The sequence below is a fragment of the Toxorhynchites rutilus genome, chromosome 3 (genome assembly GCF_029784135.1).
Source record: "Toxorhynchites rutilus septentrionalis strain SRP chromosome 3, ASM2978413v1, whole genome shotgun sequence".
NCBI lineage: Eukaryota > Metazoa > Arthropoda > Insecta > Diptera > Culicidae > Toxorhynchites > Toxorhynchites rutilus.
The window spans coordinates 9,049,436-9,073,766 of record NC_073746.1 but is presented as its reverse complement, the minus strand read 5'-3'; the positions used below and the strand labels follow the sequence as shown (position 1 = coordinate 9,073,766).

Sequence of the window (24,331 nt, the reverse complement as noted above, 5' to 3'; positions counted from 1 at the left end):
TGGAGGTATAATTGAATTGAACGAATCGAAGGAAAAATATGTCGAAACAGACTCTCGCTTCCTGTCACAGAAATAATCAGTTAGTATATGCTTGTTTAGCTTCACTGATTATATTTAAACACGGATATGCTTAGCTTTTAAAAAGATAAACACAAAAACATAGACTCAAAACTTTTAGAAGAAATTTCATGAAAAAATGGAAGATGGACTTTTATACGAAATGATCAAACAAAAAATACATTTTCCCAAAAATGAAAAAAAAAAACATTTTGAACGGCACTCTTTATTGATTGAAATGGTCATTTTTTTTTATTTAAATCGTTTATTTTTACAGGCTCAGTTACATAGGTTTAAAGGAGCCGAACTCCTTACTGTATTGTTACTAGTATATAAACATTATATTATATAATATTATTAACTAATGTTAATAATATAGGAAACCGATTACTCGCGGTCGACTCGAGTTTAGAAGGGTGACATATTTTCTTCAGGAAAAGGAGGGGATATGAGGATATATTGACAATGATCACACTCACACTCTCAATCACACTCTCAATCACACTCTCAATCACACTCATCACACTCAATTCTTAAACCTATCTTATATCCAATATGTATTTACATTTCATCTTATTCTTAAGAAGGGATCCGATCTCTCACAAAGGAAAAGGAAAAGGAAAAACTAAGGGTGTAAGGACAATCACACACGAAGATCGATAGCTTTAAGGAATACATATATTTGGGACATGTAATCAAGGTCTAACCGAGCCAACACGTCTCTCACCGGCATCATGGGCTGCCTTCCTCGGGCCCGAAGGGTGACTACTAAATTCGATCTGGCGACAAGATACAGCTCGCACGACCAAACAACGTGCTCGATGTCGTGGTAACCTTGGCCACAAACACGAAGATTGTTGTCGGCAAGATTAATACGAAAGAGTAGCGCATCTAACGAACAGTGATTGGACATGAGTCGGGAGAAGGTGCGAATAAAGTCCCGACTCAAGTCCAGACTTTTGAACCATGGTTTGAGGCTAACCTTAGGGATAATCGAGTGGAGCCACAGGCCCAATTCATCTTCGTTCCATTTGCGTTGCCAGTTAACTATGGTATTTTTGCGGACTAAAGAATAAAATTCATTGAAGGCGATTTGACGCTGATAAATATCGCCTTCAATTGCACCTACCTTTGCTAATGAGTCAGCCCTCTCATTACCCGGAATTGAGCAATGTGAAGGGACCCAGACAAAGGTAATGACATAACAGCGTCTGGATAAAGCACTCAAAATTTCTCGTATTCTCTCAAGGAAGTACGGCGAGTGCTTTTCCGGCCTCACTGAACGGATAGCTTCGACAGAGCTAAGACTATCCGTTACAATGTAATAGTGTTCAACAGGTCGTGAGGCGACGCTGTCCAGCGCCCAGTGTATCGCTGCCAATTCAGCAATATACACTGAGCAAGGATTCTGAAGACTGTGTGAGGTGCTAGAAAATTCGTTGAACACTCCAAATCCTGTGGACTCATTCATAGAGGACCCATCAGTAAAGTACATATTATCACAATTGATATCCCCATACTTTGCATCGAAGATCGTAGGAACGATCCTCGATCGAAGATAGTCTGATGTTCCATGGATATCCTGCTTCATGGACAGATCAAAATGCACAGAGGAATTGATGTAGTCAGGAAAACAAACACGGTTGGGAATATACGAAGAAGGATTAACCTGCATGGAAACGAATTCATGATATGAGCTCATGAATCCAGAATGAAAATTTAGCTCGATCAGCTGCTCAAAATTTCCGATCACCAATGGGTTCATGACCTTACACCGGATGAAGAACCGAAGAGATAATAAATTGAAGCGATCTTTTAGTGGGAGTAGGCCTGCCAAAACCTCGAGACTCATGGTATGCGTTGAGGGCATACATCCCAACGCGATACGGAGACAAAGATACTGAATTCGCTCGAGTTTAATGAGGTGTGTTTTGGCAGCTGATTGAAAACAGAAACTGCCATACTCCATCACTGAGAGAATAGTTGTTCGATACAACATTATAAGATCTTCGGGATGGGCTCCCCACCAGGTGCCGGTAATTGTACGGAGAAAGTTTATTCTTTGTTGACATTTTTTACTCAGATACCTAATATGGGCCCCCCAAGTACATTTAGAGTCGAACCAGACCCCAAGATACTTGAATGACATAGCATGAGTGATCGGTTTACCCAAAAGTTGAAGCTTTGGTTTTGCTGGTCTATGCTTCCTAGAAAAAACCACCATCTCTATTTTCTCCGTGGAGAATTCGATCCCTAGCCCAATGGCCCAGGTTGAAAAATTGTTCAAAGTATCTTGTACGGATTCTTGCAGGTCGGATTCGTTTGATCCTACGACAGTCACCACTCCATCATCTGCAAGTTGTCTTAGGCTGCAATTTTGTGTAAGGCAATTGTCAATGTCGCTTACGTAGAAGTTGTACAAAAGGGGGCTTAAACATGAGCCCTGGGGGAGTCCCATGTAAGAGATCCGACTTACTGCCGAATCTCCGTGAGAAAAGTTCAAATGTTTCTCACAAAGCAAGTTATATAACATATTATTCAATAGAGGCGGCAGACCCCGAGATTGTAATTTGTCTGACAAAACCTCTATTGAAACAGAATCAAAGGCCCCCTTTATGTCCAAGAATACTGAAGCCATTTGTTTTTTTTCGGCGTAAGCCATTTGAATTTCTGAAGAAAGCAACGCAAGACAATCATTCGTCCCCTTGCCCCTGCGGAACCCATATTGTGTATCTGAGAGTAGGCCATTCGTTTCAACCCATCGATCAAGGCGAAACAAGATCATTTTCTCCAACAATTTCCGTATACAAGACAGCATTGCTATTGGGCGGTACGAATTGAAGTCGGACGCGGGTTTTCCGGGTTTTTGAATAGCTATAACTCGTACTTGTCTCCAATCATCTGGAACAATATTATGCTCCAGAAACCGATTGAATAAGTTCAACAAGCGATGTTTCGCCACATCAGGGAGATTTTTCAGCAAGTTGAACTTAATTCTATCCTATCCCGGAGCAGAATTGTTACATGAAAGGAGAGCAAGAGAGAATTCTACCATCGAAAACTCGGAATCAAGATCGCACCTATCTTGTGGTATATCTCGAATAATTCTTTGCACTGGAGCGGAATCGGGACAAACCTTTCGTGCAAAATTAAAAATCCATCGATGTGAATATTCTTCGCTTTCATTGGATGAAGAGCGATTTCTCATGTTTCGAGCCACTTTCCATAAATTTTTCATTGACGTTTCTCGTGATAAACCTCCCACGAAAGTTCACCAATAAGTACGTTTTTTCCCTTTGATCAAGTTTTTAAATTGATTTTCAAGGTCCAAATACGTTTGAAAATTTTCAAGGGTTCCACGTTTCCGAAAAGCTTTAAATGCATTCGATTTATCTCCATAAAGCTTGGAACACTGGCCATCCCACCATGGATTGGGAGGCCTTCGACGAATAGTGGAACCTGGGATGGGTTTCGTTTGAGCGCGAACCGCGCTGTCATAGATCAAACGAGAAATGAAGTTATACTCCTCCAATGGAGGCAAACCATCTCTGGAATTGATGGCTAGAGCAATCGCGTCCGCATATTTTTTCCAGTCAATGTGTCTTGTGAGGTCGTATGCCATGTTTATTGATTCAGAAGAATTCAACCCATTGGTGATAGAAATTTTGATTGGCAAGTGATCACTACCGTTGGGGTCCTGGATTACATTCCACTTGCAATCTAACGATAGTGAATTCGAGCAAAGCGAGAGGTCAAGAGCACTTGGTTTAGCAGGAGGTTTAGGTACACGTGTTGTTTCCCCAGTGTTCAAAACGGTCATATTGAAGCTGTTACAAAGGTCATATATCAACGATGAACGATTATCGTCGTACGGTTCCCCCCAGGCAGTTCCGTGAGAGTTGAAGTCTCCCAAGATCAATCGTGGCTCAGGAAGGAGTGAGCACATGTCAACAAGTTGCTTGCGGCTAACCGCAGCTCTCGGAGGCCAATACAAGCTGACTATACAGAGGTCTTTGCCTCTGATGTTTGCATGACAAGCAACAGCTTCGATCCCTCCAATAGGTGGAAGGTCAATTCTAAAAAATGAGTGACACTTATTGATCCCCAATAGTACCCCTCCGTATCTGTCATCGCGGTCCAAGCGTATTATATTAAAATCGTGGAAAGAGAGATCATTTTGAGAAGAGAGCCAGGTTTCGGATAGAGCAAAAACATCACAATTGAGTTTATGAATTAGAAATTTGAATGTATCCAATTTAGGGATAAGACTACGACAATTCCACTGTAAAACAGTGATATCTCCGACCTCTCTATTTAAATTAAACATCAAGAGAGATAAACATTGCAAGGAGGGGCCATGTTTGCATCAATTGCTGCAAAATTGTCTTTAGTACTGGAAGCATTGCGGTGACAATGTTTCTGATGGAGTCGGAAACATTAAAACACGTGAAGATTTGATCCACAAGGTCAGACAACTTTATAAATCCCGATTGGGAAGTTGAACTTGACGGAAGAACAGGGACAGTTGGGGTTTTTGATGTCCCCTCGAGTGCTGGGTCGTTCGAAGGTGAACTATTACCACGGAGGCCAGGAGGGACCTGATTTTGCTTATCCGCTGCACTCGATTTTTTGGGCAAGCTAACAGGGGGTATAACCGGAGGGACTTGTCCTTGAACTTTGGGAGTGGTCACATTTTTGCGCCGGGGATTCCCTTGAGAAATAAACGGCGTGCCCCCGTTAGCTGTATCCGCTTCCATTTCGTCAACTGGCAACGTAGCGAAGACATTGTGTGTATTGATTGGTTGTTGTTCTTGAGCCAGTGGAGAAGCGCCCTTCAAAATTTCTGCGAAAGTGCGTTTAGAGCGTTCCCTCAAAGAGCGCTTCTGTTTCTCCCAGCGAGCCTTGTATGTTTCACAAGCTGAGAGCACGTGTGGGGATCCCCCGCAATATGGACACTTATGCTCAGTCGCACTGCAGGATTTCCCCTCATGTTGTTCTCCGCAAGTGGCACATCGTTCTTTATTGGCACAATAAGCAGCCGTGTGACCAACTGACTTGCACTTTAGACAAGTCATTGGCTTTGGAATAAAAAGTCGCACGGCTAACCTCAATTTATCTACCATCACGTAGTCAGGGAGAGCTGAGCCAGCGAAGGTGACTCGAAACGAGTTGGACGGCGTAAATTTCTTTTCTTCTCCTTCATGGGAGACTGTTCCGAGCTGGCGGCAACCCAAGATCTTAACAGTCGTCGAGGGCAGTTTTTTAAAACGGCCGGTACCTTCACTCGTAATGTATTCGCACGTCAAGCCCGTTTCGGTTATCACACCCTCAATTTCGACTATGTGAGAGGGAATGTAGACCCGATACTCAATTGTAAAATGCTGATCGACAACAATCTTGTTTGCGTCTTTTCGATCATTCACGACAACTCGCAATTTGTTTGGTCTAACCTTCGAAATTTCCGAAACGGAGGTATAGCTTGCCAGATCTTTCGCGATCTGCATGACTCTCAACGCCTTTCCATTTGGCTTAGGCCTGAAGAAAACAACCCAGGGACCAGTTCCGGGCGCATCTTCTGGATAGACCTTTACACGGGGAGTGGGAATAACAGGGGGGGAAGGCGAGGACGGGGATTGAGAGTGGGAAGACGAAGGTTGAGAAGGAGCGGGAAGAACAGAGGGAGAAGACGAGGTTGAAGGTAGAGTGGGATCGTTAAGGGCAGATGGGAGATTTGCTAGTTTTTTGGAGGGAGGCTTGGTAGGGTTAGCTGACTCGTCCCCAGAAGAAGTATCTTCCGTATTTGGTACGCGTTTGAGTGACTTTTTTTATCACTTAGGAGGGAACTAGAGTCAGAGACCTCCATATCCGAAGGTCCCCCACCCTCTGCCATTTTAAAATTGGCACTTATATTCTAAGTATTTTTTTTTAAATAATATTTCACAATAATAATAATTCACAAAAAAAAACAAAAAAAAAACTTATAATTAATAAATATTTTCTCTCACTATATTCAATCTTATTCACCTATGAACGCACTCCAGTGCAGATGAACGGGAGCGTGCTGAAAGCTCGTTGGTGGTGGGAATGTGCCTACGACACCACTACACACAGTCGTCGGTGAAAGCTTACCCGCACTGTCACTGTTGGCACGATGACTCGGCGAAATCTCCAATGTCGGCGAAGCAGCGACAAAACAAAAACCAATGCTTGGCTTTCCGAGGATGAAAGCCTCTATCCACTTGCAGGCAGGGCACTTCACTCACTATTCAGATAGCGAAATGAACTCTTCAGCGGCAAAAAAAACAACAATCACGCGGTAACCGATAACGGAACTTGGACGCGACTTTCCTTCGTCTGGTTACTTCGGGCAATCGGCGAAGAATCGAAATGGTCATCAAATGAAGCATTGATTATATTTAGATTTTAGAGCTATATATTTATATATATATATTCCCCTTAAATATTGGCTGTAAGCCGCATTCGAGAATTGAACCGCCCAATTACAAAATTCAGGCTTTACGTACCTTAAAAAAGAAGACTCTGATGTACGATGTCGCAGATGTATCACTCCTTCAAAACAAAATCGTCACGTCAGCGTTAGAAAACACATGCGTTATCTTTCATTAAATTTCCACTGGAAAAAGTTCCTTCAAATATCGTACGTAAAAAGTTGTTCTCAATCCGTAAAATTTTATAATTTTACAGAGCGAGACTTACTGGTTTTGGAATTTGAACAAATATATTCCAGTTATTTATTCAAATTTGTTTGCCTAAAATCACAATTTTCAGATGATCAATTACTATTGAGTTTTTTATTAGGGTGTATCCAGAATCATCGACCTTTTGCGAAAAATCATAACTCGAAATCCAGATGCCTGATTGAAATATAATGTACAGCAAAGTTGTTGGGAAATCAATGAGTTATTCAGGAAAAAAAAAAAAACATTTCAAACACACCGTTAAAAAATCTCACTCAAAAAATTGAATTTATTATTAAAAATGTTTTTAGCTGACCCCTAGGATAATTTTTAAAATATTTTTATTTGAAAACTCTTTCAATTTAACAAAATTTGACGTATAGTGGTGCCGTGCCGAACTCTTGGAATTTCTTTTTTTTTTAATCTTTTAAGAAAACAAAAAATTAAAATGGAATCTAAATACGATTTTACATGATAAACTAGGTGTAACATTTTATCCTAAGATCAACCGTTCTCGAGATAAAAATATTTAAAAAATAAAAATAATGATTGTGAAATTTGTACACGATGTCGAAACCTTAATTACTATATGTTTTGTATTATTTTACGAATATGATTGCAATTATCTAGAACTTGCAATATATTGTGAACGGTTAGTCCTAGGACAAAACGTTGCATATAATTTTTCGTGTAAAATCGAAGGTAGATTCCATTTTTAATATTACTTTTCTCATATTTTTACGCAGAGTATTGAAATTTTATAATTTAAAAAAAAGTCATATCTTCATATTAACGAATTCGACACGGCACCACTATGCGTCAAACTTTGTTAACTTAAAATAGTTTTCCGATACAAATATTTTTAAAAATATCGAAGCTATAAACATTTTAAATACTAAATTCAATTTTTGAGTAAAATTGTTTAGCACTGTATTGAAAATGTTCAAAGTTCATACATTTACATATACATTATATTCCAATCAGGTACCTGGATTTTGAGTTATGATTTTTTGCAAAAAAGATCTTTGATTCAGGATGCGCCCTTACAAAAATCAGTATTAATGAAAATTGGTCATCTAATAATGGAAATTGTGATTTTAGGTAGCTGTCGCCAGATGTACGAGAGCGTCGTGTTAAAATCGCCTGTTTTTCGGCTAATTTGGCATGGAATTTCTCTATGATTGTATAGAATTACATTATTCCTTTGTTTGTTACGATAAATTGTTCGGTGTTCATTCAGACCCAACTAAGTAACATAATTATGATTCGAGCAAATCAAACTCTAATGCGGGCGCTACACGATTCGTCCAACGTTTCACTCGAATGTTGGACTCAAACATTTGACTCGATGCATCGTCAAATGTTGTGACGAATGTGCTGCTACACGGTGAAGTGAATGTTCGATTCAATGCAATCGGCCCAAACAATCGGCGAGTATTTGGATCGAATGTTTATTGTTTTTATTTACCATCAAAAACGTTAGGAAACTGTATGACGATGCGAGTATTGAAATTGCTGCCCTAGCAATTGTACTGATATCGGGCTGTAAATTAAAACTGCTTCAAATCAACATTATTAAAATGCAATATTTCGCCGAATATTTTGAACTTTGAGAATCAATTTCACAGTTCCTTCACCTAAAACTTGTAAACAAACCAATCTGTCAAAGATAGATTCGGACGAATCATGTAGCGGTGTATCGAATGTCATCGAGTGTCGAATCAACGAATGACAAAAATCCTTTGACTCGTGTCACTCACGTTGGAAGGTAATCCACAACGAACGGATTACCTTCCAACGCGAATATTCGACACTCGACATTGGAGGTTCGTAGCTCGTTAGTCGACTACACGATGCGTCGAATCATTGAGCGTCCAGCATTCGAGGGTGTTCGTAGCATCGTGTAGCGCTGGCTTAAGTTTGTAGCTGTCCCTGGAGATGTGTCTCCCCAATTGTTTTTCTGTTACTCTTTAACAAGATCGTGTGATTATATTAATACAAAAAAACCCCTCTCTAAGGTTAATCAAGAGGGTTTTACGACTGGCTATATGTAGAGGAAAGGGGGGCAGTTTCGGACAACACTTGTAAAAATTAAGTGGTGCAATTTTCAACCAAATTAAAAATATAAGTAAGTTAACAGCCCTTCCACCAACTTCCAAGCTACCGAAGTAGTTTCGAATAGAACGTTTTCATAATTATAGCTCACAGGTGGACAAATACTGATAAACAGAAAAATGCAAAGTATGCTGGAAATAAGAGGAAACGGAAGTAATTGCTGATAAATATAAATTTTAATTTTTTTTTTCGTTGTTCGAAAGTGCTCCAGGACTGTCCGAAACTACCCCACACATGGGGCACATTCGGACAAAAAGGCAATTTTCAAAAATTCAAATAAACCATTCGAAATTGCATCAACGCACACCTCTAACACGCTCATATGATACATTGATGTCCAAATAACAATCAGGATGAATTCAGGATTTTTTTTTAAGTTTACAAAAAATATTAAAAATCAAGGAAAAAAAAGTGTCCGAATGTGCCCCCCTCTCCCCTACTTGGTTCACTCTGACTGAACCAAAAAATGTTTTCCAGAGACTTGGTCCACTATGACTGAACAATTTGTTGATGAAATCATATCATTTAATCAGTACAATTTCCTCCACTGAACCTATACAATTAAACAAACCGGTTTTGTGACTTTTAAAAATTATTTTACTAACCAAAAATAATCGATTAGTATAAATTTTCAAGTACAAATCTTGATTTAAAAAAACATTTGTTTCATCGACAAACGGGTTAGCGTGATTTTGAAGAGTACCTGCAGTCAGTGAGAGACCATGGTTGGAATTGAGATCGATCATGAAAAGATTAGTAATTACATTTTTTTTACTCTCTGACACTTGGACCACTACACTCTATCCAACTTCTATAAGACCATGTGATGATCTTGCTGATTTGTGTCATTGTAAACAAACAATGCTTCAGTTTATATTCTAATGTGTAGGTTAGGGTCATGTCAAATTTCAAAAACCGACCATGTAAAATTTGTTTATTGCCCCTAAAAGATGATCTGTGCAAAGTTTCAGATCAATCGGACATGATTTAGGGGTGCTTCAAAACGCTCAAATTTTTGATTTTTGATCCTCGAAAATCTTCGAAATCGAAAGGAAATTTAGAAAATCGAATATTTTTTCGATGCCAAATAACTTAAAAATGCGTAAAACGTCGAGATCTGGTGTTATCTTGAAAAAAAATTCTGGTCGAAAATCGATTTTTTGAGACTTACCCTGAATACCCAGAAAATAAAAACTTTGAGTGCTTTGAGGCACCCCTAAATCATGTCCGATTGAGCTGAAATTTTGCACAGGTCATTTTTTGGTCCAATTGACAAAATGTACATGGTCGGTTCTCATTAAATTCGATAATTAGTTTCTCCCATACCTTCATTGCCTCTCAAGGCTAAGTCCCAAAAGACAGAGCTGATTTTTGTCACTGTCACTGCTCATATTTTAGCTACTATGACGACCATTGCAACATTACTATCGAACGACGTGCAACAAAACACAAACCGACAAAACAAGTTGTTCGCTCTTTGCTGATGAATGGTTTGTCAGAGTGCTCTGACGATCAAAGCATGTTGCTTGTCATTGCACTATTGTGGCCAAGACGGAAAATACTATGTCATTTGGTGTTATGGAAGTTTATACTTTTTTTCAATTTGTTTAATGGAAATTTACACATTTATCAGGGTTTATAGGGCTTCGTGAATATCCTTATTATATAAAAATGCTAAACATCGAGGAGAATAAAATATATAAATGAGTATAGGATCTGCCAAATACGTGCATTTGGATGCCGGGCAGAAATTTCATCGACGGAATTTCTTCATTATCCTCACATGTGAAGATTTGTCATTGCTAGTTGAAATTTATGTCCTGAATTCAACCGCTATAAACACCTTATGTGTAAAGTAAGGAATTGATACATGTAACGAACTGTTTCCTTATCTTAGTGTGTCTGGGTTTAATGGTAATTTATTGAAGTTGAGGAGAACAATTAGTTGATATTTTGTAATAGAATCAAAAGATATCTGCTAATCCTTCCCATTTTCAATCAGGTTTTTATTTGAAAGGAAAGTTAAACCGGTCGTCTTGTTTAATGAGTTCCATAGATTCTCAGGTGATTCGTTGGGACTTAGTAGTATGTGAACATCAATGCTTCCTAATTCTAGTAGTGTATAAACATTTATAAATAACTAAGAGAATGATTGGGTTGGAGTGGCGCACCTGCAATTGCGGTATGACATTTATGCAGGAATAATGAGGGAGAACTGATAAGGTCAATTTTAATTGAGGATAAATTTTTGCCCCGTTAAGCTCGGATTGTTATTGCTGCGGTTCACATTCAATACGCATCAAAAACATTTGCACAATATTAATATCGATATTTATTGTATAAATAGAAAATAGTTGAAAATTCGGCTTGAGAGAAATCACATATCGTGAAACATCCGAAAATAAACCATGTCCTTTTTTATTTCCTTATTTAGTAACTGTCAGTCCAGTGATTAATGTTTCTCTAACGAAAAGCTCAATGTCGGCCCCTAGGGACTGACATGGGGCTCAATGTGTTAAGCAAGCCAAATTCTGGTAAAATCAAGCTTGTTATTCAGCCATTCCATGCCAAATCGATATAGTGGTTCTCAGATTTTCATGGCAATTGGTAGTTATATTCCTTATCGCGGAATATTGAATCCGTTTTTTTTTTTATTAATTTTTCATTATTTTTTATTCTTTCCGATTAACATTTTAGAGTGGTCCGCCAAATCAACTTTTAACCTTTTTTCCAAAACTGACTTTTTCAAATTTCATAAACTTTAGATACAGGACCGATTCAAATGATCGACATATCAAATTGAAGCCAATGAGCTTGTCTTTTTTGAAAAATATTTCCATTGCCCTTTTGTTTTCGTAATTATTTATTGTATTTGTGTTTTATCGTTTACATGATTTAGGAACCAAATTCAAGCTTTCTTTTTAGTTTTTATTTTTTTTCTTGAAAACTTTTTTACATAACATATCCAAAAATCGAAGAGATGAATTTTTCGTTTTTGTGTTATGATTTTTCAAAGTTAACAAGTTTCATCTAAATTCAATCTTATTAAAAAAGCAATCGTCGAAATTGATTTAAGACCTTACGTGTAACATGATAGTCTGGGATTACAAATTATAATAAGTATTGATAATGTAACCATGATACAGTCGCTATAAATCATTGTAGGCACATGGCAGTCTAGTCGCATATGAATATTGAACGAAGACTAAAAACACGTTAACTTTAAAAATCATAACACAAAAATGAAAGGAAACACCTCTCTGATTATTGGATATGGATAAAAAAAAATCTCAGTGTTCAAGAAAAAACATAAAAAATATAGCGTCCTTTATTTTTGGCCATGTAAACTATAAAAAACAAATACAATCAATAATTACGAAAACTAAATCCAATTTTTCGCAAGTGTAATATATTTTTTCAATTTAGGCTTATTGGATTCAATTTGATATGTCGATCATCTAAGTCGGTCCAGTAGTTCAAAAGTTATGAATTTTTGAAAAAAAATCACTTTTGGAAAAAGGGGAAAAATGGATTTTTTGGACCACTGAATTTTAAAATGGAAATGGGCACCCTAATGGAACAATAAAAAAATACGAGTCTAATATCCTGCGATAAGAAACGAAACTACCAATTTTCATGAAAATCTGAGAACCACTTTATCGATTTGGCATGACTGATTCATAAAAGAGCAACCTGAAAAATGAAACAAAAACTATAGAAATTTTCAAATGTTACGAGAGAGTTGTATTGGAATTTTTGTAAGAAAAGAGGTGGGAAGTTGTTTTAAATTATATTTTTTATTAACAAGATTAAGTTCGTCTTTTATTGAAACATTGTTTCAAGCAAACTCAATTCAACAAACATCTGTTCTCATATAATAACCCTTAACATATATCTAGTAATATAAAACCTGTCTTGCAATCTAGTTGTTTGAATTCATCTCTGTGATTGTGTCGTTCCAGATGTAAAGGTCTGACATAACCTTATCTGAAAGATCCTTGTTCAATTTGACTAGAAGAGTATTAGAAAGGGTTTCCGCTCCTAAACCAGTTCTCTGATCAGAAAGGATTATCGCCAATGCACTGAACGCTCTTTCAACCGATACCTGACTGGATGGTGTAGCCAAAACAACCATAGCTACGGAGTGTAGTTCCGGGTGGGTATATTTACGAGCTACCCAGTGTTTCCACACATTGAAAGTATGGGGCTGACGATCCTGTGTATCCAAAGCTCTTATTTGATTATAAAAAGTTGAAGAATTGTCAGAGCTTGTATTGAATGTCCCACCAAACATTTTGGTCAATATATCATCGACTTTGTCGTTAAAGTCAAATGCATTCGTGTGTTCCTTTTCATCAGAAGACACCACTGGGCTTAGAGAGCGAATTCGTTTCCAAGTATCTGCAATAAAATTCTGAAAAGAACATATTATTTTAACATAATTCAACATAAGAATTGATAAAAATAATGTCTAAAAATGTTTTTTTGTTTGAAAAACAAAAAAAAATTAAAAATATATTACCAAAAGAATTTTATAATTCATTTACATAAAAAAAATAGAAAAAGTTTGGGTGTACGTGCACGTTACTGAAAAAATACATGAATTTCTGCTTTCTCATTAGTAGACTCAAAAACTGTAGAATCAAGGAAGTTCAACCTCGGATCCAAATATAAAGATGCCTTAAATGCCATGTTGTTGCGAAGACGTTCCAATCGATTTGTGCATGTTGATACAAGGGCATTAGAGAAAGGATTGCCTTTCAGCATACTGACCTCCTGAATGGCAACCAACCAGTCGATGTAGAATTGTGACAAGGGATAATGATCGGCCTGCATGACCTTTGTACAGTGATATAACGGCCTGGTAGCATCAACGTAATCTCTGATAAATCTCCAATCATCCTTGCCCAAACCTGAAAATGTATTTTTTTCTTACATTTATTTATTGGAACGATTAAATTGTCTTAATTTACACATTTCAGAATACTGAGTTCCCAGTTCAACAAATTTCGCTTCTTGCTTTAAAATGCTAGACAACATTTTGTATTTACCGCCCCAACGTGTTGGTGACCAGAGCGGAGGGAGGGCAAGTTGTTGACAACTAACGTGCAACGTTAGTCACTTGCTACTGACGAAATTCTTGGTCAAATGGTGACTGACGGAGTACGATGCAACACGATACCTGTTGCCGAGCTCCGTCAATACGCTTTGACCGATCAAGTAGGCTGTAAAAATGTCCGTAACGAATTGTTGATTGTCGTAGATTGTATTTAATTTTCAACGAGCAAAGTTACGATTTCCGTTCCGGTTGTTGAGTTTGATTTTTGTTTAAAGAATTATTATGCCGATCGGTGAGAACAGTAGTGTGGGGTGTTCCTCTATGCAGAGAAAGCGAGCTCACGGCAGGAAAAGTTTTGCCGAAATTGCCAAAGAGTGTTGCAAAATCGAAGGCATTAAATATTATTGTGCTATTGATCCTGACAATGGTTGTACTTATATACAGGAGAATTTCGATTCAGGAAATTTGGTACGACACTTCCGGAACAAACATAAAACGGCAGCGGAAATTAAAGGGCTCTTTCCCGATGGAAATCAAGAAAAAAGGTCACGAGTAATCACTAAGCGCCTTGTTTCCGTCGACAAGCGAACGTATGTCGAAGGAACCATAAAGCTTGTCACGCAACACAACCTGCCTTTGAACTGCTTTCAATGGGAGGGTCTGAAAATGTTGCTTGATCCTATAGCAGATGCTGTGAACATAAAAGTATCCAGATCAAACATCAAGGTTTGGATTTCTGCAGCAGCTAACAAACTAAAATCAATAATGGCAGTCGAAATGAAACACAAGCTGGTATCTATCAAATTGGATTCTGCATCACGGCATGGTCGTCACGTTCTCGGAATCAACGCACAGTACGAACTCAACGGAAAATTGGTGATTCGAACCTTGGGTATTTTCGTTTATGTATATTTCTTTATTGCCAACGAATTAATGTTGATCTCTGTTGTAGGAATGATTGAAGTAGACCAGAGACAAACTGCTGTGTTTTTGCGTGATAAAGTATTGGAAACATTGCGTGTCTATGATTTGAAGTTGGATCAAATCTTTAGCATTACGGTGGACAACGGCAGCAACATGGTTGCTGCCGTAAAAAAAATTAAATCTTTGCTGAATGAGTCCATTGCAGTATCGACTTTATTGTTCGAAGATGATGAGAACATACCACAGGAAAGAGACCTCATTGAAGAGCTTGAGCTAGAGTGGGATGCACGGATATCCCTTGTTCGGTGCGCGGTTCATTCCCTCCAACTTGCGATTGCGGATGTTTTTGATAAAGCTGATCCGAATCTTAAATGCATCACGGAAGTAGTACGTCATCTACGTCAAATTAAATATAAATCATTCGTCGAGGTTCAACAACTTGCCCTCCCTCCGCTCTGGTCACCAACACGTTGGGGCGGTAAATACAAAATGTTGTCTAGCATTTTAAAGCAAGAAGCGAAATTTGTTGAACTGGGAACTCAGTATTCTGAAATGTGTAAATTAAGACAATTTAATCGTTCCAATAAATAAATGTAAGAAAAAAATACATTGATGAAACTGTGCAACTCTGCCAAAAGGTCGATTTTGGGCCAAAATTTTTTTTCGAGATTACACCAGATCTCGACGTTTCATGCATTTTTAAGTCATTTGGCATCGAAAAAAAAATCTATTAAATCATATCCGATTGACCTGAAACATTGCACAGATCATTTTTTGGGCCAATAAACAAAATGTACATGGTCGGTTTTTGAAATTCGATGATGATTTTTTTTCCATACATCCATTGCCATCCTAGTATAGATATAGGTGACTACCATACACTGGATGATTTTCATATGTGTGTGTGTAAGCTCTGAGCGTAAACGAATGTTTTTGTATTTTTCAAGTGTGAAGTTTGTTTAACAGTTACATTTTCCGTTGTTTTAGTTGTTTTGATCAATAAATCTGAAATCTGAATTGCCTCTCTGAAAAAAAGTGCTCACGGAGAGAGAAGAAAGACAAATCGATGCATTTCACCGAGAAAATGTTGGTATCAGAGAAATTGCTCGTCGGATTGGACGATCCCATCAAGTAGTGATCAATTATTTGGCGAACCCTCAAGGATACGATAAGAAGGATAGAGCTCCACATAAATCGAGGCTCTCTGACCGGGATAAGCGGGGAATAGCTAAAACAGCTCCGAATACCTCAAAATCGCTTATGCAAATAAAGCAATATTTCAATTTAATTGTTACTCGGGTGACAATTTGTCGAGTTCTGGTAAAAAAAAATCCTCACATATAGAGTGCCCCAAAGGTTAAAGCTTCTCATTTTATACCATTTCACATCTGAAGACGTCTGAGTTTGGCCAAAGCTCACATGAACCGACAGTGGGACATGGTATGTTGTGACAAAGAATGTTTCCAAAAGAATACATATCCTATATAAAGGAAGTGGGGGCATAGTGATCACCCTGAAGAATATGCTCATTTCCAGCGCCCACATACTGATTTAATTCCCGTTTCTCGACGAATATTATAGTTCAACTCATTGTTCTTCAAGATAGCAAACGGCTTTTACTATAAAAATTCAAAATAGTACATTTTTCATCATTAGAAAAAAGGTGATAAATTGAACTTTTTTTTTGCTTGGAGGTAAAGTGGTCATCTAGTGGGGGCAAAGTGGTCACCCGCCCATAGGTACATGCATGAAATAAGCTTGGCCTTATTTCTTTAAATTTTCTCTTGCATACAAAATCGTAGCAAGAAACACATAACATAGTTGGAGTGCCATATTTATCTAGGGTCAAAGCCACAAAAGGATCTTTTTCAAGAGCAGAATGTGAGGAGGCATATCACAATTAGTAAACAGAACATTGTAAGTTGTTATTCACCTATTCACTTTGCCTCCAAACATGAAAATAATGGATATGCTAATTCATCGCTGAGATTGAACAATTTCACTAAATTTCACGAGAAATTCCTTAGATACCATGCGCACAGAACTTCGGCCGAATGAAGTACAGGGTGGCTCAAATGTCATTAAATTCTTCAAACATAAGGTAACTAACAATACGGCATCTACAGTCAATAGTTATAATACCAAACAAGCAGGTGACCAATTTGCCCCCACTACCCCTATCATAACGAAAAATTCTTCAATGTATAGGCTATCTTCACTAACGATACAAAGATCAATTTGGATGGTCCTCATGGTTTCAACGGGTACTGGCGTGATTTATGGAAGAAGGAACAATATTTTTCAACCAGGAATTTTGTTGGAGGCTCGTGCATGGTTTGGGCGGGATTCTGTGCAACCGCAAAGCTCAAGATAGCTTTCACATCATTCAAGGATTACGCACATGTTCTGGAGTCCTCTTTCCTACCGTTTTTGCGTGGATATCGTCACAAAAAATCACATTCCAGCAAAACAACGCTACTATTCATACCAGCAAGTAAACTAAGCAATGGAATAAGGACCAAAATCTTAATTTTTTGGACTGGCCGGCTCGCTCTCCAAACTTGAATCTTGTTGAAAATCTTAGAGGGGATCCTTGTACACAGAATCTACACTGAGGGAAAACGGTACACCACGATTGAAGAACTCAAGGTCGCAATTTCGGAAAAATGGAAAAATATCGAGTAATCCGTTCAACAGAATTTGGTAAATAATATTCCAGCGCGAATTTTTAAGGTTATCAGTCGAAATGGCAAGGTCACCAATTATTGACATGCGAAGCGTCAAGCCTATCGTTTTGAATTTTTCATTGATAATACTTATATATTTTGACATGGTTTTATAGAAACTGGACAGCTGAAATCACATTTAAGCACAATAAATAAACAAACAACTCTTTTGAATGGAATTGACGTTAAATATACTTTATTTTAAGCAGTCTACAATGTATGAATGTATCTTGTTGAAATTCTGTTTGTGTTGCAACGAAATAGAATCAGGGTGGTCTTATAGAAGTTGGACAGAATGTATATCTCAATTCATGATAAACAACGATGCCGATTCGTCATCGCCTCCTTCCTCTATGCCGTCGCAGCCTTTGTCATCCTTATTCAGTACCAGAGCGATAATTTTCGCGTTTTTAGTAAAGGGTGTGTCACATCAAATTGTATCACGGAAAAAACGCTGTAGAAATTTAATTTTTAGGAATTATATCTTCAGCTTTCGCTTATAATCAGATAAGAGTGTATAGATCACGTTGACCATGCTTCACTGTCAATTTTTCGTAAATTTGGAAAAATGTCGTCGAACGAAAAAGAGCGTCGTGAATTAATCCTGTGCACTCATTTCGAGAATCCGGATTTGTCACATCGGGACATCGGTAAGATGCTGGGAATCGTCCAATCCACGGTCAGCAGAGTACTAAAACGATACTTCGAGAACCTAACCATCGACCGGAAGGTGAAGAACGGCAAAAATGGATGCTCCGTCAGTGAAAAAGATCACAAGCGCGTAGTTGAGCAGTTTAGACGTGATCCGAGAAGTTCGGTCCGGGATGTCGCCAATAAGCTGAATTTGTCAAGTTCATTCGTCCAGCGGACGCTGTACACCGAAATGCTGACGAAGCCGCATTGCCTGGTAATGGACGACGAAACCTACGTCAAAGCGGACTTTCGTCAGCTGCCGGGCCTGTTGTTCTTCTCCACAGAGGACAAATTCAGCGTTCCGGAGGAGATTCGCAAGCAGAAACTATCCAAGTTTGCCAAAAAGTACATGGTGTGGCAAGCGATCTGCTCTTGCGGAAAGCGGAGCGCCACCTTCGTGATGACCGGCACGGTAAACGGGCAGGTTTACCTTAAGGAGTGCCTACAGAAGCGCTTACTACCACTATTGAAGCAGCACGAGGGCCCGACCATCTTCTGGCCGGATCTCGCTTCGTGCCACTATTCAAAGGACGTGTTGGAGTGGTACGAAGCCAACGGGGTCACCTTCGTGCCAAAGGAAATGAACCCGCCCAACGCGCCGGAGCTTCGCCCAATAGAGAAATATTGGGCGATTATGAAGCAGGCCCTCCGGAAAAACCCAAAAGTTGTCAAATCGGAGGCGGACTTCAAGAGAAAATGGATTTCTGTTCAAAAAAAACTACAACCTGACGTTGTACAGAACCTTATGGACGGGGTAAAGAGGAAGGTGCGAGCATACGGGCTTGGGCTCGAAGTATGAATAAAAAGAAAATGCCAAAAGTTGTTTAATAGTTTTTATTTTACTGTCTAAAATTTTCAAAAGGATCGGTCTACTGGGCGAATTTCTACAGCGTTTTTTCCGTGATGCAATTTGATGTGACACACCCTTTACTCATCAACGCAAAATTCTTCCTCGGGGTATTCCGTTGTTTCAACTGTGTCAATGTCCATCTGGGAATTGAACAATATACTCAAAGGAACGTCGTTTTCGTGCGCAGGTTCAACTATCCAACCTATAGTTTCCAAGATCGTTGGATCACTGTTTCGATGCTTCTTGCAGTCAATAAGAAACGTATTTAAGGTTGATTTTCTTAATCCGTTGCTTAAAGTCAGACTCATTGGCGATTTAGGGTGTAATTTGTCTTGGTATTTTGGTATCATCCGAAATCAGCTCATGTTGGAAATGATGGGCCGTACAATTGTCAAGAAGGAGAACGGCCTTTGGTTCGATTCCCACTCTACTGGAAAAAAATCGAATATTTGGTACGAAATGTAGAGAAAGAAGTGATGAAACTATCTTCACTCTCTGACTCGCTTACGGACATGCGAGATCACATTACGACTCAGCTATACAGCGCGCTAAAGTGCGGTATGAAAGATTTGAGACAAATATGTGTGAGTATCTTGAAAAATTGATATGTGAGAGATTGGACTCTATGACAATTCATTTTTTAACAATTTACCGCGCAGAATAATTTAGCTGCAAGGAATGATTCGCTCAATGAACCTGGTGCAATTCCTTCTAAATCGCCCCAAAACACTCCTAAACGGAAGAAACGTAAATATCAGAATAATGATAATGATGATGTTATTCTAAATAACATAAGTTTCGCTGATGTAGTCAAAAGATCCAACACAATGCTAAAGATAAGTCGTAAGACTCAGTCGGTTATTGTAATAAAACCCAAAGAGTCCAAACAAGCTTGCGAGGAAACTCGTAAGCGTTTAAAAACGAAACTAGATCCAAAAACACACAAAATTGGTAATTTTAGGAATGGTAGAGATGGCTCCATCATTGTGGAGTGTTCAACTGGAGCCAACATAAATTATGTCAAAAATGATATTGAAAGCAATTTGGGTGAGAATTACCATGCTGTTGTTCCCATATCGGTGCCAAGATTAAAAATTGTGGGCATGAGCGATCAGCATTCCTCCGACGTTATCATAGACAATGATAATGAGTCAAAATGTAAACATCGCAATCAAAGATGTAAAAGTTTTGAAAGTTTTCGAAAATCCACGCTTCACATACAAGAAGTATAGCGCTATGATTGAAGTAGATGTTGACACATATCATAAATTACTGAGTGCGAAAAAAATAAATTTGGGGTTTGATCGGTGCCTCGTAGTTCCCGCAATTAGTGTGTTAAGATGCTTCGAATGCGGAGAATTTGGACATAAGAGCACGGATTGCAAACAAAATTTTGAAACGTGCTCTAGGTGTAGTCAGAAACACAAGACATCTGAGTGCAGGTCAACTGTATTGAAATGTGTTAATTATTTGAAAATGAATAGAGAACGTAAAATGAATTTGGACGTCAACCATGCCGCATTTAGTTCTGAATGTTTAGTATACAAAAGACTTTATGAATTGAAAAAAGACAGCTTACATTTAAATAAATAGAAACCATGTTCCAGAAGAATTGTGAATCAATTTCATGTTCTGTATTTAAATAATGCGGGGTTGTCAACAAACTACGTAGCATAGGCGTCGTGCACAAATTACGTAACGCGATAAGGGGGGGAAGGGGTCGAGGATGCGTTACTTTCTGTGTATTAGAGATAGGAATTTGCGTTACGTAGGGGGTCCAAAATCCGGATTTTTAGCGTTACGTAATTTGTGCACGACGCCTTACGCAGATTTTTGAGGAAAAGCGCCCACTTTTAGTTTAATTATCAGAATCACATATTGTTGAAATTGAATCATTTGATCAATATAGTATTCCGGAATATAATGTTGCTGCTTGCTTATCACATTCTAGACACACTGGTGGTGTTGCTATTTATGTCAAATGTTACTGCTTTCGAGAACTAAGCATACGACTGCTCTCTGTACCTTTCTACCACATAAATAATCGAAATAAGCCACGATATAATTGTCATCTGTTAATAAACATAAACTGTTTATTTTTCATTTCATGAGAATTTTGGCTCAAATTATCATACAACCGTGAGTACTTTAAACATTGTTTCGTTTCTTCCATATACATTCCATATTGAGTGCAAATAATTACGACACGATATTTTGCTCGCCAATACAGATACACTTCGCCTACTACTCCACCTCTATATGTACCTCATTGGCCCCAGCTCAAGTGACCAGCGTTTTGTTGAAATTTTAGAAAACTGGCTCGAAATATTCCTTGATTCTAGCAAGTTAAATATATTTACTGGTGATTTCAATATCAATTGGCGTGATGACCACAATTCGAACCATTTGAAGCGCTTATCTGATTTCTTCAATTTGAAACAAACAGTAAATGAATTCACGCGTATTTCCAGGCACAGTAAAACGTTAATTGATCATGTTTATTCCAATTTTGAAACTATCAACACAGTCACTGATACCAATTTGAAAATAACCGATCATGAGACCTTAGTTATCAATATTGTAGATAATTTCGTGGCAAACGACGATTTTGTTAAATTAAAGTGCTGGAGGCAATATTCGAAACAGGCTGTTTCGAATCTTGTGACGAGAAGTCTGGATTTTCCATTCGAGGTCGATAATTTAGATGAATCAGCAGCTGTTCTAACTATTACCCTGAAAACGTGTACAAATCAGCTAGTTACGCAAAAGTTTGTATCTTTGAAAAACTCGAACAGATGGTACAATTTGGATCTTTTGCGCCTTAAACGTGAGAGATACAAATGGTACAACAAATTTCATAGAACAAATGATGGAAATCATTGGAATATGTACACGATCGCGCGCAAAAGATATTCACAATCGATTAAGAAAACTTGTTGTGAATATATTCAGAGAAAGATTGATTAGCATCAAAACAACAGCAAAGTTTTATGGAAAATTTTTAAATCTTTATTGAAACCTAGTAATAGTAACCCGCGATCCATAGATGATGATGGCACACTTGAACAGTCTGAACAGGCTATATTATCTAAGTTTAATGATGATTTCGTCAATAGTATTTCATTGATCAATCAGTCCATTGAATTAGTCGATGAACCTGATGAAATAAAACAGCCGGTTGATAGTAATTGTAGACTTGAAATATTTCACCCAATTACATTAAACGAACTCAGAACTATTTGCTTTTCTATAGGGAAAAACAGGAAGTGGGTTATATCTATGGTATAACCGCAAGGGTGACGTAGGACTATCGTTGATTTAGAGATCATTTGTTTGAAGTTGAATCTAAATCCATCCTGAATGAATGAATAAATAAATATTTGGGTGACTTCAAACACGAGAGTGTTACTTTGAAGACTCAAGGTTTTATGCATCCAATATTGGATACAAAAAACCTTGTTCTGAAGAATAATCTTCAGAAGCTTTCCTGTTAACTGCACTTGATTGACAAATCACAAAACCAAATGTATGTGGTCGCAGTATTATATGGATAGAAAACATTAAAATAAACTCGCTTGAATGTAATTTTCAATTCCAAGGAGAACTGGCAGATTATTTTTCAGCAACGATCATTTCTTTCCAGGTTTCCTCTCGATAACCAGCAAACGAAAAGAGTTGCGCGCGTGTATGTGTGTGTGTGGCGGCTGCTTCTATGTCTTCCCGAGGAACCGTATTTCGATGCTGATACTCTCTTGGTCACCTTCTCTTCTCCTTCTGATCGATCGGCTTTTCTGCGCTCCCTCACAGTTAAAACAAACTGATTGCATTTCAGGTCAGGTCAAGCCAGGTAATGAATACCTCGATCCCTCGCCGTTCAGCTTGTTCAGTAACGATGTTGTCTTGTCGATGTCCTCAGGCGTCGTGCACAAATTACGTAACGCTAAAAATCCGGATTTTGAACCTCCCACCCCTTTCGTAACGCAATTTCCTATCTCTAATAAACAGAAAGTAACGCAACATCTAACCCCTCCCCCCTTATCGCGTTACGTAATTTGTGCACGACGCCTCACGAAAAATGAATGGGTTTCACCACCAGAATATCATTTCAGTATGCTTTTCGTGCGTGATTGAATCGAGAGAAGGTGTGGTTTACGATGGCAATTTGGAAGGCAAACTAGAGGAGAATGAACTCTCTGAGTATGAAAATTTCGGCGACTGAGCAATAATCGATTGAAAATTATATAATTTTGGCGATACGAAACATTTTCCGTTTTTCATGTTATGCATCCATTATTGGATACGAAAATATCCTACTGATGGGAAAGAATAATCTTCAGAAGCTTTCCAGCTAATTACACTTGATTGAAAAATTACGAAATCAAATGTATTTGGTTGCTGTGTGCGCCATATAATTAGAAAACATTAAAATAAACTCTTTCGCATGGATGTATTCTTCAATTCCCAGGGAACTGGCAAATTATTTTTCAGCAACGATTAGATCTTTCCGGAATTTTCTCGATGCTGTATGGCATCCAAACGAAAATTCTCGTTTCAGTTTGGCCTGCAAAAAACTTTTCTGAACTCTAATCCATCAAATTTGGAGCCCTGAAAAGGGCCGTTGATTATATGCTAAGCTAATATAGCACGCTCTCCTTGGATTCGACGGGCCAGCTGAATGTCCTTGGGCATGATGTGACGCGTTTTGCGTAGATAGCACACAAATTTGTATCTTCGAATAAGCCTCCTGCAGCGTCATAACCGCGGAACTTTGGAAGCGCAAGTCGGTTTTGAAGTCCTGAGCAATTCCACGATCCAAAAGCTGCAAAGGTAGCTTGCGGATCAGCAATTCGGTCGACTTCCGATAGCGATGAATTTCACGCAAAGTTCCCGGTCGATAGCGATGTGGCTTCTTCACCTATCCTGCGGCTGGTGCGCTTATCCGAGCTGCTTTCGTGTGCCTTACCACTGAAAGACTAACCTGCTATCTGCTTGGTCCCAAACAAACGAGTCGTCACGGTGCGAGAGTAGAGTAAGAAATGAACGAAAGCAAAGGAAGCATCATTTTATAACCTGTTTTCGAAGCTATCATTAAGCTATTGAAACAATTTTCCGACTCAATAAATAGCAATCATATAACTCTTGGACATTTTATCTTTTGTATGAAATGATTATCACTGTTCCGTTGATCCGAAGCAGAATGAATCACGCT

General features: G+C 38.3%; 1 protein-coding gene across 1 annotated transcript; it reads left to right on the top strand.

The window, feature by feature from the left end:
• The first annotated feature begins 14,367 nt into the window (after nucleotides 1-14,367).
• LOC129780248 (uncharacterized) lies at nucleotides 14,368-15,444 on the top strand. The gene is made up of 2 exons (XM_055788301.1): nucleotides 14,368-14,821; nucleotides 14,882-15,444. Exons 1-2 carry the CDS (start codon nucleotides 14,596-14,598, stop codon nucleotides 15,442-15,444), a joined length of 789 nt encoding a protein of 262 aa, XP_055644276.1. The 5' UTR covers nucleotides 14,368-14,595.
• Nucleotides 15,445-24,331: the final 8,887 nt, after the last annotated feature.